General features: G+C 37.9%; 1 protein-coding gene and 1 long non-coding RNA gene across 2 annotated transcripts in view; one reads left to right on the top strand and one right to left on the bottom strand.

The window, feature by feature from the left end:
• COG6 (component of oligomeric golgi complex 6) overlaps nt 1-283 on the top strand; it is a 144,265-nt gene extending 143,982 nt beyond the window's left edge. The window contains exon 19 of the mRNA XM_020969969.2: nt 70-283. Coding sequence (XP_020825628.1) covers nt 70-217 — 148 coding nt within the window. The 3' untranslated portion in view covers nt 218-283. The remainder of the gene's footprint in view (nt 1-69) is intronic.
• LOC110196627 (uncharacterized) overlaps nt 1-19,241 on the bottom strand; it is a 36,913-nt gene that overhangs the window by 10,057 nt on the left and 7,615 nt on the right. The gene's annotated exons all lie outside the window — the stretch shown is intronic.

Genomic DNA, 19,241 nt, shown 5'->3' with positions numbered 1-19,241 from the left:
GCACTTGATTCAAGCTTATGGTTCTTACCTAGAACTTTTAATGTTTATTCATATGTTGTTTATTTATAGAGAGCAGATCATAAAACAGTCCACAGAATTAGTTTGTAGAGCCTATAGTGAACTGTATACAGCTGTGATGAATCCAGCCAATGAATACAAAGATCCAGAGACTATTCTGCACCGATCTCCTCAGCAAGTAGAGACTCTTCTATCCTGACTAGGCTGTTTGAACAATTTGGCCACATTTTTCATTAGTATGATATTAAAGATTTCTTTGTTTTCAGTCTAACGTCATTCTTTTCTGCCCTCTGAACTTTGTTGATTTGAATATTTCTTAAAATCTAGAAGAGTGGTTCTCTATGACACTTCAGCTAATGCCATTACAACATTCAAAGTAAATATCCTGACTTCACTTTGGTTGTTAATATTGGATCCGTCCTTGTGTGTATTTAGGGGAAGATGTCCCATGTACTCACCTCTCTATTGTTCCAAATTCTTAGCTGAGATGAGGTGAGTTTTTAGACCTTGTTTCACAGCCCTCCTTGAACCCCTACATTTCAATGCCATTGAACCTCTAAGACCCAATAGAGTGGAGACATTAACCTCAGTGAGGTTTTATTGTTGTGGTTTTTAATAGTTTTCAATTATAAACTTAATAGTAACCTCAACAAACCTATCCCTCCTCAAATGATCTTGTTTTTATCTGTTTACTTATTTGTATTCTGCTGTGGAATGTAAGCTCCTTAAGGGCAAGGACTGTTTTTCCATTTCTGATTTTGTATCTTTCATGTCTGATACAGTGCCTTGCACTTGATAGATATTTATAAGTCCTTACTGAATTGAATTTAACAAAGAAAAATTTTCCCCTAATTATGAAATATAAATAGTTTATGTTTTGATAAAAAGCAGTATATAAACTGAGGAAAGTAATAACACTACCAGCTTATTTGTTCTCTGTCCCTTCTGAGCTTTTTCTTGCTCTATATACAAATAAACTTCAGTTGCTAGTGTTATTTTTATATAGTCACAGAATGTGTATATCATTCTTCTAAGTATGTTTTCTTCACTTTATATTGCTGTGTAAAAATCTTTCAATACCTTGTAATCTTAATATTTGTCATTTTAAGAATATAATAATATTCTAATACATTGATAAACCAGTTTTTTCATCCATTCCTCCTTTATTTTTGAATGCTTCCAGTTTTTCATTATTTGAAATAAAATACCTTATGAATATTTTTTAAAAGATGAGTTTTTTCTGCCTTATCATAGTCCTAGGAAGAACACCATAGGAATCATGATTAAGGTTTTAATTATTATATTTTCAGATTTCTAGATCGCCTCCAAAGAATACACCAATATACTATTCAACCAGCAATGCAGTAATATTAATAATAATCCTCAGAACACCAATTAAAGGAAGCCCCAAGTTAAATTCAACAAGAAATGTCAGCTTGGTTAAATATTCTAGGCAGCAAAGAAAGCCATTCACATACCAAGAAAATCAGTCAATAACAGTAACTAGTATTTATATGGTGCCCACTATGTGCAGATACTATGTAAAGTACTTTTCTTCATAACGACTGTGTGAGATGGGTGCTATTGTAATCTCATTTTACAGATGAGGAAATTAAGGCAAAAAAAAAAGATTAAGTGACTTGTTCTAACTCATACATCTAGTAAACTATCTGAGGCCAGATTTGAACTTGTCTTCCTGACTCTGGGCACAGTGCTGTATCCGTTGTATCACCTGGCTGCCTGAAGACACACAATAGAGGACAACTACTAGTTAGTAAGAAATCAGCAGAAAATTCACAACATACTATTAAAAAAATTTTTTTCATACCCCTAAAATAACACCCTATAAAACAGAGCCTAATCACTAATGAAAAAACGCGTATTTTTACCCAAAGGGAAGAAATCAAGCCGTTCCTTCAAAAGAAACATGAGGTGAGCAGGGGATGGGATATTTGAACTCATCAAATAAATCAGTACATGACTAAGTGAGAAAAGGCTGAGCAAGAAAATGCATCTTTTCACCCATCGGAGGTTAGATGAGGCTAAAATAGGGTTTTTTCTAATTAAAAATTATATTTTCTAAAAAAAATATTGAGAGAACAACAAGGAAAAAACTACCTGTGAGCAAAAGAACCATGGATCTAAAGAAAGTTTTAAAAAATCCCCTCATTAGTAAAATAATGTTTTTGGTAGTGGAATAACACAGAGAAAAATATCTGAAGAGGGAGAGAGAAGAGAGATAGGGAGTAACTTGGAAAAGCACTCCAGCCTAGCCAGGCCTCAAGATGAAAGGTTGATGTGAAGTTTTAAATTTTTTTACGCTGCCTTAGGTTTTGAGGAAGTAGTAGTGATGGTTCTTTGGGGTAACTGGGTAGAGTGCTGGGCCTGCAGTCAGGAAGTTCTAAATTTAAATCTGACCTCAGATAATTACTAGTTGTGTGTGACCTTGAGTAAGTAAATAACTTAAACCTATTTTCCTCAGTTTTCTCAAATGTAAAGTGGTAATCATAATAGCACCTACCTCCCAAGGTTGTTGTAAAGATAGAATGAGATGTTTGTAAAGCGGTTAGCACAGATCCTAGCACCTAACAGGCACAACATAAATGCTTATTCTCCTCCTTCTTTTGGAAGGCAGTTAACAGAAAGAGAAAAAGAATTTGGGTGCCAATGGCTGAGAGGAGCTAGGTGGTACAATGGATAGAATACCAGGCCTGAAGTCAGGAAGACTCATCCTGCTGAGTTTAAATCTGGCCTCAGACACTTGTGACCCTGGGCAAGTCACTTAACCTTGTTTGCCTCAGTTTCCTTATCTGTAAAATGAGCTGGAGAAGGAATGGTAAACCACTCCAATATATTTGCCAAGAAAGCCCCAAGTAGCGTCATGAAGAGTTAGACACAATTGAAACAACTGAACAACAACAAAGCTGAGAGGAGGGAACACTGATAGTAGTATGGAGCAGTCCACTGGGATGAGAGGCACAATGGAGGTCCCCACATTTGTATTAAATTTGGACACTTTAAGAAAATACACGAGAAGTTGTGCTTTTATGGCCTACCCTTCCCCTGTGAGAAGGAGAGTGGTTGAGACAGGAGAACATACTTCAGACAAGGGCAGAAAATGAGACATAGGTAGAGAGGAAGGATGTTCTGCCAACATGAAGCTGATGAGGGAAAGAATAATACAGTCCATGCCAACCACATTAGAGTGCTGCCCACTGCATCCTTCTGCCTCTCATGAATTAATATTCCTGACAATGAGGGTTTTCATAAGATTTTTAACTTACATTTACATAATGCTTTAAGTTTATAGATTTGGAAACTGAGGCCCACTGAGATTACATTGCCTGCCCAAGGGGTCACGTAAAGTAGTAACAATAATTATAGCTAACTTCTAGCCCTTTAGCCACTAGACAGCTTGCCTCTCTAAAATGGGGTGGGTAGGAGAGAAAGAAGGCAAAGCAGAAATCTTTAATTGCACAGACAGGTGGCGTGGAAGCAAAGCTTCCATCCATCCCCTAGAAGCCCTACCTGGTATGAAGTTCACAGAATAAAGGAAGTCCTTGAATAGAATAGATTCTAGAGCAAGGGAGTTTAGACTTTTTTTTCCTTGTCAAAGGATCCCTTTGGCAATCTGGTGAGGTCAGTGCACCCCTTCTCAGAATAATATTGTTAAATATATTAAAATAAAATAAAGGATTACAAAAGAAACCAATTATATTATAATGCAGTTATCAAAACACAGCTATTTAAGCTTAAAACTGCACTAAGACTTTTGGGGAACCCTGTATTTTTTTTTAAAACCAGGTCCCAGACTCCATTTCCTACAAAGGAAATGAGTGGATAGAACTAAAACAACATTTATCGGAAAGGAGCACTAAAAAATTAGTGTCATTCAAATTAGGAGAATGGGTTGGGCAAGAAGGAACAGGTTTGATTGTATTTTTCAGCTTTATCTGAGGTGGGAAAGGGAAACTTTTTTTTTGAAGCATGAGAATAACAAAATTAAAGGAAGGAATTTTCTATTCGATTTGGTAAATGGAACAGGATGGAGTCATTGGGAATAGACTGGAATCGCATTATTTTAAACAAAACAAACCAGAATTAAAATTATAATTTAAAAGGAGAAAAAAATATATAATGGAGGAACACAGACTTTAAAATTACAATGTAAATGTGAACTGAGTAAATCCCTCAATGCAAAAGAGAATGTAGAAGTGAACAAAAAAGTAAAATGCAGGGTTTTTTTGCAAACAACATACTTAAGACATATAGAAGCACATTTAAGGAATAAGGCTGGATCAAACTGTATCATATTTCCGGTGACTAAAAATGTCAGAGTAGTTATCATGATTTCAGATAAAGCAACAATAAAAGTCAATAATGTTGAGAGAGACAAACAGCAGGGAAACTGTGTTATTCCTGAAAGGGCTTTAGACGGTAAAACTGTCTATCTGTCTCCCTAATGGCATAGCGACTAAATTCTGAAAGGAGAAATTAGCTAAACTATAAAAAGACACTGTCAATAATAATAATAATAATCTTAAGAGACTTGTGTCTCATAGTGGGTAGAGTATTAGATTTGGAATCAGGAAGACCTGGGCTCAAATCCCACCTCTGACATTACCTCTGTGATCATGGATATATGTCTTTTAACTTCTCTCTGCCTCAGTTTCCCCCATCTGTTAAATAAGAAGGTTGAACTAGTTGGCTTCTAAATTAATAAGGTTCTTCTAGCTCTAAATCTATTATCTTTTCAAAGCTAAATAAAAGTAACAGAAAAGTAAAACAAGAAAACAGATCTGAACAAATTGTTTAAATTACATTTAAAAGATTCTGAATGGGAATATTAAAAAAAAGTAAACATTTCTCAGAAACACATAGCTTGACAAATTGATAATATGTGAAGGCTTAAAGAAATCATCAATGTCAAAAGGCAGAAATAAACACATCATTTACCAACCATAATCAATGAAGGATAGATGAGCAAAAATACAGATTCAAATGGAAAATAAGTACCAGCATGTGAAATAAATGGGCCAGCGAACAAATCACAGAAGTATAAAATAGATATGTTAAATAAAATTATAGCAATGAGATAACATTCTGAAATTTATAAGCTACAGCTAAAGTAGTCGCCAAAGAAAATTTGTATTTCTGAAAGCATAAAATTCTTCTAGAGAACAGAAGGTCAAAAATCTCAAGGGAAATAATGGGGGAAAAAATTAGGAATAAATGAGAGAAGTATTACCAGATTTCACACTATTATTTTCAAGTGGTAATTATCGAAACACTGGTGCTGAATTAAAATTAGAAACATTGATCAGTGGATCCAGCAAAGCCTAGCTGCATAGTATTTAATAAATTTAGGATTTCAAACTACTGAGGCAAACTACTGATATGAATTTCTGGGGAAAAAAATTCAAGATTAGCAAAAATTATATTTAAATCAGTAGTATATAACATACTACAATGAGCTCCAAATCTATATAAGGTTTCAGCATAAAATGTCACATAAAATAATAGCAGGATGGAAAGAAGTATCTATTTTCACAACTATAGCTAGGGAGAATATACTTACAAAACAGTGACCACAAAAAATAAAAAATTTTAACTATATAAAATTAGAACTTTGGCATGAACAAAATGATTGTAGCTAGGGTAAGTGAATGCCATCAGTTTGGAATTTTTTTTTTTTGCATCAAATATCTCTGATAAAAGTCTGACATCCAGGATATTTGGGGCAGTGGCATAAGTATCCAAGCAGAGCTACTCCCTAGTAAGTAACTGGTCAAATATGAACAGGCAGTTTTCCAAAAAAGAAGTGTAGGTTATCAACAACTATATGAAAGAGTGCCCCAAATCATGAATAAGAGAAATAAAAATAAATACTATAGCAATCTGTTACTTTATACACATGAGATTGGCAAAGAGAAAAATAATACTTAAAGTTTCTGGAGCACTTGAAGGCTGGCAAAGCACTTTACATGTGAAGATAAAATTGTAAAGGTTGGAGAAACTGAGAATAGCACACCTTTGGAGATGTGAATTGGTCTAAATGGTCTGGATAAGAAAAAAAATTGGAATTTTAATAGAGCAATCATTAAATGGTTCATACCTTTTGACTAGTCACAATACTGGAAATATACTCCAGGGAAATGAAAGACAGATAAAGACCCCATACATGCAAAAATACTTATAGCAGCACTTTTGAGGTAGGAAAACACTGGAATCTGTATGGTGTCTATAATTTTTGGAAATGGCTGAACTTACTGAGATATATGAATGCAATGGAATATTGTTACAGTATAAGAAGTGAGAAATATGAAGAATATAGGGAAACTTTAAAAAGACTTATATGAACTGATAGAAAGCAAGGTAGGTAGGCAGAAGCAAGAGGACAATCTGTGCAATATAGGTGGTGCAGTGGATAGAGCCCTAGTCCTGGAATCAGGAGGACCTGAGTTCAAATCTGGCCTTAGACACTTACAACCCTACACAAGTTACCCCTGGTTTGCCTCAGTTCCTCATCTGCAAAATGAACTGGAGAAGGAAATGGCAAACCATTCCAGTATCTTTGCCAAGAAAATCCCAAAATGGGGTCACGACTTTAATGACTTAACAACAGCGACAATAAAATCCCAATATTGTAAAGGAAAATAACATTGAAATCAGAATTCTAATCAATGAAGTGATCAGTCTTGACTGAGAGGTGTGATGAAGAAATATACTTTCCCTTTACTTGCAAAGAGGTGAAAGACAATAAGGGAAAATAAGGCATGACTTGTCCAAGAGGACCAATGAATTTTGTTTAGTTTGCTTCATTATGTTTCTTTTTTGCAAGAGAATTGAAATTGGTCACTGAGAAATAATAGCAATGTGAAGAAAAATACCTTAGGATGATTAAAAAAAAAAAAGAAACTAATAAAATAGAGTAGAGACTCAATTAACTCAATAGGATTTTTTAAAAGGTAGAAAATCAGTAAGTCAACCATCCTAAAACAAGTGCAGAAGGAGAATTATTACAAAAGAGAGAAATGGATAAAATTGGGAGGAAAACTATAGAAATGAACAACAAACCTACCACATATAAAAGATGAACAGAATCAATAAATCCTATTCAGCTGATAAAAAGAAAAATCAAGCTAACTAAATTTTTTAAAAATGAGCAAGAAGGTTTCTTAATGAAAAAAAAGAATGAAAGAGAAAGACTAGAAAGTATACTTTAGTTATAAGCAATCCAAACTGAGGATTCAAAGAAAGTGTGTCAGTCAATAAGCATTTCTTACCTGCTAACTATTCTATGCTCCAGGCCCTGTGTTAAGCACTTGTGATGAAAAAGAAAAGTAAAAACAGCCCCTGCTGTGTGACCCTGGGCAAGTCACTTAACTCCAATTGCCTCCAATAAAGAAAAAAATCTCCTGCCTTCAAGGAACTCACATTCTAATGAGAGAGACCACAGCTAACGACTATATACATACAAGATAGATACAGTGTAAATGGGAAGTTACTCTCAGAAGGAAGGCTCTAGATAGAAGTTGGGAGGCGTGAGCAGGTCTTGCAGAAAGTGAGGTTTGAACTGAATACTGAAGGAAGCCAGGCATGCCAGAAAAGGGAGATGAGGAAGGAAAGCATTCAAGGTGTTGGGCATGGAGAGTGAAAAGGCACTGTCAGAAGATGGAGTGTTCTGTGAGAAAAACAGCAAAATGTGCATCACTGGACCGTAGAGTGTACGGAAGAAAATATCATGTAAGAAGACTAGAAAGGTAGGAAAGGCCTCCAGTGCTTCTTAAACTGAGTCATGACCCCATGCGGGGTCACAAAAATTTTGGCAATAGTGAAAGATTTCTGAATGTGCAGCAACCAAAAATTAATTCAAAATCAAAACACATAATGAGTCCGAGGTGTTCCTGGCAGCATTTGTTTCTGTTGTGTCGTGAAACTTCACTGCAGCCTTGGCTCTCAACACAAAGCAGGCACACTTTGCACCGTGCATGCCGTCACACCACACGACACCAAGGAACGCTGCCAAAAAGCAAAAAGAGGTCTCCATGGGAAACAATTAAGAAGCCCAGCTCTGGGCTGTGAAGGACATTAAAAGCCAAACAAGGATTCTGCATTAGATCCTGGTGATAGGGAGCCCCTAGAGTTAATGGATCGGAGAAGTGACATGGTAAGAGCTACTCTTTAAGAAGATCACGCAGACTGAAGTATAGAGATTTGAGACAAGGAAACTGACCAGAAGGCTATCAGAGTAGTCCAGGCATGAGGTGATGAGAACTGCACCTGGGAGGTGGCTGTGTGAATAAGGAGAAGGGAATGTATACGAGATGCTGTGAAGGATGAAATTATAGCACTTGACAGCAGGTTGGCTATATGGAGTGAGGGTGACAGAGGAGCGTAGGATGACACTCAGGTTATAAGCTTGAGTGATTGGGAGGATAGTACCCTCAGCAGTACTGGGAAGAAAGGAAAATTTGAGGGGAAGATATTGTTTGAAACATGCTGAGTTTGAGATGTTTATGGAACATTAAGTTTGAGATACTTGATTGGCAGTTGGTGATGTCAAAGAGGCTAGGGCTGGATACATAGATCTGAGAATCATGTGCACAGAGATGATCATTGAATCTGTGACAGCTGATAAGATCATCAAGTGAAATTGTATAGGGAGAGAACCAGGACAGCGCCTGGAGAAACACTGAAGGAGCAACCATAGGTGGTGGCCATGACCTGGTGGACAATACAGAAAAGGATAGGAAGAAAGAGGAGGCACGGAATCAGGAGTGGAACCAAGAGAGAGCAATATCATAAAAAACCAGGGGAGACAGGATCCAGGAGTAGGTGACTGACCATGTCACAGGCTACAAAAAGGACAAGAAGATGAGGATTAAGAAAAGGCCAATAGATTTGACAATTAGAAGATCATAGCCAGTCTTGGAGAGAGCAGTTTAATTGGATGATGGGATCAGAAACCCAACCAGAAAGGGTTTAGAAAAGAGTTCGAGGAGAGGCAGTGGAGGTGCTGGTTGCTGACAGCTTTCCTAAATTAACTTCCAAAAGGGAGGAGGCGGAAGAGAAAAACTAGTAGGTCGGTGGGACCAAGTAAGGGGGTAGATTTCCTTACCCTCACTCAAGACTTAATGAGTCAATCCTGAAAGCATTGGGCACAGGGGAAAGAAGCAAAAGGCACACAGTAGAGATCTGTGACACAGCAGAGAGAGATACACAAGGACCTGCCCCAGCATAGTCATCTTGGAGCAGAAGACTGACCGAAGCCCTGGATTATACGCGTGTCTTTGAGAACTGAAGGAAAGCTGAAGAAAAGGTTTGTTCTTTTTCCAACAACTTTCCCTCCCTGTGCCTGCACATTAATAGATACTCTAACATACTCTGCTCATTTTTTTACCTCAAAATTTCCAGTAATCTAAATTTCATAACATCATAAAGAGGCCAGAGGTTAGCTAGAAATAAATTAAAACTGAGGCAAAGAGCCAAACTTCTAAATGTTGGTAACTTTCCTAACTGGCGGCTCTGAGCTATTGTGACTATTACTCCTAACTTTTAATAAAAGCTCCATAAGGCATGAGAGGAGACCAAGTGGAACTGAGAGGCCATCACACCACCCTTATATTGGAAAAAAAAAAAGGCAGTTGTTACAACAAGGTGTCGTTAATCAAATCTTCGGCAACAAGGAGGATAGGGAAGAGAGAATAGTAGTGAGTGTCCATTGCCCAACACTCACGACAACCAGTGTTACACATATATTCCTATATATAAAGCCCAGGTCCAGAAATACAATTCCCATTCTTCAAATTTATTTTATTATCCAGCTATTTACTTGCCAAATCCATATTTCTCTCCTAAAGCCTGCATTTCAGTTGGCGGTGGTGATGAAAACAACACCTGTCTTCAGTTTTTCATCCAAGACTTAATAATCCCTAGAAATGCTAAGTTCCTTCTTAGATCTGATCTCATCCTGAGAGCCCAGAAGGAGCAAGCTCGATGGGGTGCCCTCCCCCTTCCCCACTCACCAGCTCAAATCTCAACCAGAAGACCCAACAGGAGCAGGTGTTTCAGGAAATCCTTCCCCCCAACCTTCCTGCCAATCCTCCCTCTCTCCTTAACTCTTCCTCTTTAGATATTGCTTCCACCCCCACCCCAGCACCTGCAGGGTCACCACTCCACTGCACTCCAGTCCTTCACTCCAAACCCCCCTCTGCAGTTGCTGGCCTTCCACTTGTTAAACTGATGGCCACTCACACTGTCTTACAGACTATCGTACTGCCAATGACACTTGAAGCTTCTCTAATATCACATTAACCATTATCTGATGAAGAGGTTCCCAAACTTATGCTTCATTCTCATGGTTCCTCCCATCAGTTCTAATTCTTCTTTACATTGTGACTAATGGGAAAATATACTTGATATGAATATGTAAGTAGAGCCTCTATCAGATTGCACACCACCTTAGGGAGGGGGGAGGAAAGGGAGTGGGAGAAAATTTAAAACTCAAAATCTTATGGAAGTGAATATTGAAAACTAAAAATAAATTATTTTTAAAAAATTAAAAATGACACATCTTAAATTTAACAGTTTATTGTAAATTTGTGGTTTTTTTCCTGCATCGAAATTTTGATGACACAATATTGCATCATGTAACCACAGTGTTGTATTGTAAACAATCCATTACAGGCACATATACCTGCTGATGCATGCTGGACTTCCCAACAATGTGTGACATGCTCACCTGCCAACACTTGCTTTTTAAGACCCGTCGGCAGACTTGACCACTGATCAGTTATAACTTGTATTTTGTGTGTTTATTTGGAAAATAATGTAATCCTTATGACTTTAATTCTATTATCTATTATACAACAGATGAAACATATATGAACGGTTTTTCTTCTCTTCTTTATGCTTCCACCACCTCCTTATTTTTATTCAATGCCTCCCCATTGCACCCAAGGCTAACGCCACCCCACAGATTGTTCTAGCGCCCTCGAGGGGCGCTATTGCTTACTTGGGGAAACACTGAATTCTGACAGACATAAAAAGGCAAGTAAGAGTATAGTGAAAAGAGCACTATATTGGGAGGCAAGAGACCTTGTTGGAGGTTCCACTCTGTCACTCACCTGCTCCATGACCCCTACGCAAGATCCTCCACCTTTCTGGGCCTTCGCCTTCCTCACTTATGACACAAAGCGGTTGAACCATATAAACTCTGATCCCTTCTCCCTCTGAGATTAGTCCCATGATAGGTCCTAATATACATCTTGGTCTCTGGTTTATCCATGTGTTTAGGGTTTTCAGATTTTTACACGTAGCCCTTGTTGCTGACAGTGCTTTAAAAATAACTGTCATCTGGGAGGGAGTGACATCATCTCATCAATTTGAGTTTGTGTTATAAACAAAAATTAGAAAATGAAACATACTGTAAAACAAAAGTTTGATTTTAAAACAGAAGGTTAGCAGTGAGTACATTCATGGGACCAACCAACTTTCCAAAGCCTTCAGTTTCTCATGTAGCTCTGCTTCCCCCTCTAGGATACAACCTTGAATCACACTTACACCCATGGGCTGTAGGGTTCCAGGGTTCTAGGACTTGGGTCCTAGGACTGTGCCTGTGGGGATTTGAGTGTTGACCATGATCTCCTATGGGATCCTCTCTTGTCCCTGAATCTTTATGATAATAGGCTCTTGTACTCTTCCTACATGTATGATCACTCCATCCACCTCATTTGCTATCCGTAATGTTCCCGAACTGTGGATCTTCCCCAAGGTTACTCTCTAGGCCCTCTTTTCTTCTCTCTCTACACACTCTCTTAATAAAGATAGCTATATGTGTTTGTATGTATGTATGTATGTATGTATGTATGTATGTATGTATGTGGAGCAGCTATGTGGTGTAGCGGATAGAGTACCATGCCTGACATCAGTAAGACTAATCTTCCTGGCCTCAGACACTTACTGGCTAGGTGACCCTGGGCAAGTCACTTAACCCCAATTACCTCAGTTTTCTCATCTGTAAAATGAGCTGGAGAAGAAAATGGCAAACCGCTCCAGTAGGTGGCACAAAAAGTTAGAAACAACTGAACAACAACAAATTGTGTGTGTGTGTGTGTGTGTGTGTATACAAAAATATTTTGTCCTAGCTTTCCCCATGAGCTTCTGTCCCTATAACCAATTTCCTTTCATCTATTTCATCCTGGATGTTTCAGAGACATCTCTTACTCCAAATACTAAAATAATCTTCCCGCCTGCCAAAATCCTCCCCTCTTCCAAATTTCCCTATTTTTCATGAAGACATCACCATCCTGCCAGTCTCCCATGTTAGTAACTGGTATGATCCTGAACTCCTCACCTTCTATCTCACCCCACATATATGATTCAAATGGCCAGAACTTGTCATGCCTTTCTTCACAGTGTCTCTTGCATCTGACCCCTTTTTCTACCCACCCGGCTACCAACTTAATTCAGACCATTGTATCTTCTCTCCCATATCATTCCAGATTGGTTTCCCTGCCTTGTGTCCCTCACCACTGCACTGCAGTACATGCTGTATGCTTCTGCCAAAGTTATTTTCCTTAACGTTGGATCTACCCAAGCAACTCACTCCAGTGGCTTCCACTTGCCTCTATGATAAAACAGAAACACTTCTGTATAGCTTTTAAAGCCCTATACAGCCTGACCACGATCTACATTTCCAGCTTCTCTGGATATTAGTTCTCTTCTTGTGCTCCGTGATCCAGCCAGAATAGACTTCTCTCTGTTTCTTATATATGGTACCACATCTCCCATCTCTGTGTCTTTCTTGTGGCTATCTCCAATGCCTAGAAAGCACTCCCTCATCAAGTCTCTCTCTTCTTTTGAGATGTAGCTCAGGCTGCATCTTCTGCGTCAACCTTCTGGTTATCCCCCTTCCTGCCCCACCCCCAACTACTAGTCCTCTCCCTTCCAAACTATGTTGTATTTGATTACTTTGGATATATTTGTACTGGCTTTATGTGTTGTTGGTCAGTCATTTCAGTCATGTCCAGCTCTTCGTGACCCCGCATGGGGTTTTCTTGGCAAAGATACTGGAATGGTTTATCATTTCTTTCTCTAGCTCATTTTACAAAGGCAAACAGGGTTAAGTGACTTGCCCAGAGTCACAGCTAGTAAGTGTCTAAGGCTGAATTTGAACTCAGGAAAATGAGTCTTGCTGACTCCTGGCCCAGTGCTCTATCCGCTGTGCCACCTATCTGCCCTTTTTTATTTATGCTATATATAAGATAGCTGAGAGCTGAAGGCCTGGCATATGGTAATCACTTAATAAATGCGAGTTCACTGACTGACTAGAGAGGCCAAATCATTTGACCAAGTTCACAAAACTGATAAAGTTAAAAGAGACATCAAAATCCAAATCTTTTTGATTTTTTTATATTGTCAATCACAAACATCGATTGAATGTCTACTATGCAGGATAATATCCTAGCTGCTTTGTATCATACAGATACATTTGAGATATAACTTCCTACCGCTAGGAATCTTGAAATCTAGTGGGTAAATTCTAAAAGTTAGCCAACAGTGGATATATCTGATGTATATTTTTACATAGTTGAGGGAACTGCAAGGCCTTTACTTATGTTTTTGACCACTTCAGTATTACATCAAAATCATTGTCTGTGAGGATACTACACAAAATAGATTTCCATTAAAATATTTATTTCTCAGATTTTAAAACTAAAATAGTATTGAATGCCTAGGGCAGGTAGGTGGTGCAAGGAGCACCAGGCCTAAAGTCAGGAAGATGAGTCTTCCTGAGTTCAGATCCAGCCTCAGATTCTAGCTGTGTGATGACCCTGGACAAATCACTTAACCCTATTTGCCTCAGTTTCCTTATCTGTAAAATGAACTGGAGAAGGAAATGGCAAACCATTCCAATATCTTTGCCACATAAATCCTAAATAGGGTCACAAAGAGTCAGACATGACTGAAAAATGAAACAACTAATTGCCAGCAATAAATGAAAATTATTTATAAATAAATATTATTCTCTTTTTATCATACTTAAAAACCAATTTTGATTTCTCCAAAGAGATCAGTTACTCTTTTTTAAATAAATGTTTTATGGGTGCCATTTGCTTTTTCTGTTGCAATCATTTCACAAAATATATCCTTCCTACTAAATCCTCTTACATAACAAAGAAAAATAGTTAAAACAAATCATTTTGCCTGTGATTGAATGCAACATTCTGCACCTTTAGTGTCCCCCATATTTCTACCAGAAGGATGGAACTGTATTTCATGATCTGTTTTTAATGACCAATATTAGTCATTGCAATTAATCTGAGTTCCCTTACCATTTATTGTTTTCTTTACATTATGATATTCATTATGCATATTTTTTGATTCCGCTTTATTCACTTCACATCAGTTCATACAAATGTAGTCTCTGGCCCTCTTTCTCAAAGCCAGATCTGCAACGTCCTCCATCATGGTCCTAGGGAAACTTGAAGGGCCTTGAAGAAAGCCAGGAGACAGAAATGGGGAGGGAGAAAATTCCAGGCACAGGGAACAGCCCATACTATCACTGAAAATGGTTGCATTACTCAAAGTAATTGCAAAGGACATTTGAAGGAAGATGCTATATGTATCTAGAGAGAGAACTGATAAATAGAAGTATGTATAGAATGGTTTTACATACACACACATATATTTATATAATATGTATGTATGTATGTATGTATACACACACAGAGATCACACACACACACACACATATGTCTAATAGTAGCCATTGGTGGGGGAAGAAAAAGAAAATTACATAACTTTATTATATATGTAAAAGGAATAGCAAATTGTACATAACAGATTTGCAGTTTCATGTACAAACATCTTTTTTTTTCTAATCTACTATTATGGAAATGCTTGTTTTATGTCTTAAGTTAATAAAATAAATTTTTTTTTAATGATGCACAGAGTTAGGTAATAGAGTATTTTATGAGAGGAATAGCAAGGCAGCAAGTGTGACTAGATTGTAGAGTGGGAAGAGGGGAATAAGAAGTCCACAGTGTCTCCAAGGCACCTCCCTAAATGTCATCATGGTTCTCCCAGAAGCAAGTTCCCTAGAATCTTCCACATGGGCAGGTCACATCAGTTGAACCTATGCCAGATGCCAATATGCAAACATTCCCCATTTGGGGGATTTGGAGAATCATGGAGTTTTGTTTGTTTTTAATGTGGCATACTAGATAGAGCCAGCCTCAAAGCCAGTAAGACGTAGATTCAAGTTCTGCCACTGATAGACACTGGCTGTGATATGCTGGAGAAATCATTTAGCTTCTCAGGGCTCTAGGCAATTCTGTAAGACCATAAGTTGCTAAGTAGGAGCTGACTCACATTCCTCACCCAGAAATCCCTTATACCAATGAAATTACAAGTCCAGTTCCTATCCAGTGACTATCCCTATCTCTTACTTACAGCTCAATAATAAACATTACTTCACGAATCACACTTTATCCAGATGTTGCATAAATGGCGGGCACCCTTTTCTGTTCCCCATTCCTAGGTACAGCAAAAGTGATGCTGGTGACAATTTGGCATATATGGGACCTTTCTTTCCATCTTTGACTGTGGGGCATCTACCCAATAATGGGATCACTCTATCAAAAGGTTTAAACAATTTACTGACTTTGTTTACATGATTTTAATAGTTTCCCAGAATGGTTAAGCCAATTCACAGCTGTGCCAACAGTGCAATAATGTGTCCGTCTTCCCACGGCCCCTTCAGCATTGACTATTTCTGTCTTTTGTTCTCTTTGCCAATTCTCTGGGTGTGAGGTGAAACTCAGAGTTGCCTTAATTTGCATTTCTCTTATTAGTAATTTGGAGCATTTTTCATATTGTTTATAGCTTCTTTGGAAATGTTCCTATCCTTTGACTCCTTAACTTTTGGTAAATATGCTTTTCAAGTCTACAAATTTTCATCAAATGCCTGCTATAGGATATTATGCTGTCTCCCCCCTTAGACTGGGAGCTGTTTGAGGACAGGCTGTCTTTTGCCTTTCTATCCTAAAAGTTTAGCACAGTGATTGGCATATAGTAGTTGCTTAATAAATGTATTGACTGACTATACTGCTACGTAATATTACTTATAATATAAACTATGGAACATATAATATAGACTATATCATATTACTTATGAAGTCCATTAAGATAACTTTTCTGGAGACCAGTAATCCTAATCAGTACAGTGTTGTTTTTTTGGACCTAGAAGTTATCTGCCCAACTCCACATTCAAGATGGCCCATGCTCTTTTAAAAATTTCATTATTAATCTTCATGAAGCATTTCATAATTTTATTTAATAAATGTAATTTGTATTAATGATATAAGATTGATCAAATTTGAGTATCCTAATTTCATGACTCTATGATGTCAGTGAGGTAGCGTGGTTAGAGTGCTGGACTTGGAATCAGAAGACCTCGGTTCAAATCTCACCATTGAAATGTAACTAATTTGTGTGACTTTGGATAAGTCATTTAAACTCATTTTTCACATCTGTAAAATAAGAGTAATAATAGCAATTATTTCTCACTGTTCTTGAGGATGCTCAAACAAGATGAAAGGATCATAAATTTTTTTTAGAGTTGAATGGGACCTCAGAGGTCATTTAGTACACAAGAAACTGCGGTCCAGGTAAGTCACTGACTTTCTGAAGGTCACACAGGTAGCATCCTGCCTCTGAGGCTAACTTCTGGTGTAACCTTGGACAAACCACTTAATCAACGTGCACCTCAATCTCCTCATTCATAAAATGTGGATTAGATGTCTCTGAGGTCCCTTCTAATTCTTTGTCTATGATCCTATGATTCTAATTTTCAGAGCCTGGGTTTGAATCCTGATCCAAACCTAGTACTCTTAACTCTTTATTTCCCTGCCTCCCATAAAGTGTGAAAAACACTTTGCAAACCTACAAAGTGCTATATAAATATCAGCTATTGTTATTAAGGAAGACCAGGGAGGTAATTAAATAAGAGGATGGAGCTATAAACAGAATTTAACCTGATGCAATTATCTTCCCGAAAGGATATGACGGAAAGAACTAAAAAGTACTTTGAGTTCTTTGGAAGAATGAATGAATGAATGGAAAAATTTAAATGTTTACTATGTGCCTCACACTGCTAAGTGCTGAGAATACAAATAGAAGACCAAGACAGTGAGCTCAATGAGCTCACATTTTAATTGGAGGTAGACCATATAGATAGGAGAGTTCAGAGGTGGTCCTGTGATGGTTGGCAGGGCTAAGGAATTCTTAGAGTGTGTGAAAAGATCGAATAGTAATAACTGGAAGTCTGGAGGGAATAGCCTTGTCTATGAACTGAAAGCAGTTGAGTAAGGACCAGTAGACCAGAGGGTGTGTAGCAGATCAGAAAGTAATAGCCAACAGATCTTAGGAATCAGTGACAAGGCAAATGATCAAACCTGGTGGTCCTCCATCTTTCAAAAAAGATTATAGTTGGTGGCTTCTTACTCATCCATGTGGTGTGAGTGACCATGCTCAGCTAGCAGAAGAGGGAGTGGAGTGATGTGTGTTGATTTAATACCTAAATCCGCCATAACTGTCTGCACTCCACCAAGCCATGCTAAGCCAACAAGCATTTGTTAAGCACCTCCTACATGCCAGGTATCATGCTGATTATTGGGGATAAAAGGCAAAAACAGCTAGAAGTGGGGAATGGTCCTGCAGGTTGTACTAGAATGGGGGGGGGCAGCAACTAGCCCTATGATTTCCTCAGTATAAGGAACCCCCTGACTAGGAAAGTCCTATCAATACAAGTTGGTACCTTCTCTGCAAATAAGAATCTTGAAGATATGACTAGAACACTGAAAAGCTACTGGCTTGCCCGGGTTCACATATTCCCAAGGTAGGGCTTGAACCCTGGTGTCCTTGGCCCCAAGGCTAGCTATCAGGCTTTTTCTTTTTTTCTTTTTCTTTTTTTGGAGGCAGTCAGGGTTAAGTGACTTGCCCAGGTTCACACAGTAGCAGGCTTTTTCAAAGCATTTTTTGTAATACATAAATACTTCATAACTATCTCCCTGATTTTGATGTTTTCTTAAGTAGAGTTCTACACACACTAGAAATTTGACAAATTTGACAAATAAGCCAAAAAGGAAAAACAGACTCAGGGGAAAGGTCACACAAAGGGCTGTTTCCTTCATGCTCATTCTTTTTTTTTTTTTTGCCACTTACCTTCCAGGTATAGAGCTGTTGACACAAAGATTTCAAAATTTTAACACCAAGAAACAAGGAGGGGGTGGGGGAAGGGAGCAAACAAAAGCTGCTTACACACATCAAGATGTCTGCTTAACATTCAGCATCTCTTCCTAGATGGGGAATTTCAGTGTTTATAGAACTTTGTACTCCTTGAGCTTTCTGGAAAGATTTTAAAATCTTTTGGTGATTGTTATGGATTAAAGAGATTTCGCTACTGACAATCTTTTCTGTAAACCGGGAACCAAAGCCAAATTTCATTTGGCCAGGCGTATGTGCTATTACATAAACACCTAGTTTTCCCACATGTATCGGTTTTCACCTTTCTTATAATTTCCTACATACTTACTGGTACACATATTGTTTCCCCTCAGTTGAATGGAAGTTCTTTGAGGACAGATGCTGTTTTTCAAATTGACATGCATTTATTAAGTGCTTACTATATGCTGCCTAGCACTGTGCCCAGAACATCTGTTGTTGTTCAGTCATTTTAGCTGTGTCTGACTCTTTATGACCCCATTTGGAATTTTTTTGGCAAAGATACTGGAGTGGTTTGCCATTTCCTTCTCCAGCTCATTTTACAGATGAGAAACTAAGGTAAACAGGGTTAAATGACTTGCCCAGGGTCACACAGTTATTAAGTGTCTAAAACCAGATTTGAACTCAGGAAAATGAGTCTTCCTAACTTTAGGCTGGACACTCTGTCCATTGGGCCACCTAGCTGCCCCTATGCAGAGCATAGTAGGTATTTAATAAATGCTTAATGGAATGAATTGCATTTGAATAATAAACATAAAAAGTCAAATTTAGTCTCATAATCATGTTGAAGAAAAAATGTGGCATCAGAGACATCTCCCCTAGAGATCCATACTTAGCTTTGTTCTACTTAACCATTTCTATCAATGTCTTGGATAAATTCATCAAATTTGCGGATGACACAGAATTGAGGATAGTCAACATCATCAATGGCG

The sequence above is a fragment of the Phascolarctos cinereus genome, unplaced genomic scaffold, assembly GCF_003287225.1.
Source record: "Phascolarctos cinereus isolate Bilbo 61053 unplaced genomic scaffold, phaCin_HiC Scaffold_726;HRSCAF=1367, whole genome shotgun sequence".
Taxonomy (NCBI): domain Eukaryota; kingdom Metazoa; phylum Chordata; class Mammalia; order Diprotodontia; family Phascolarctidae; genus Phascolarctos; species Phascolarctos cinereus.
The sequence above is the reverse complement of the archived record's forward strand: the minus strand, read 5'-3'. Positions and strand labels throughout refer to the sequence as shown.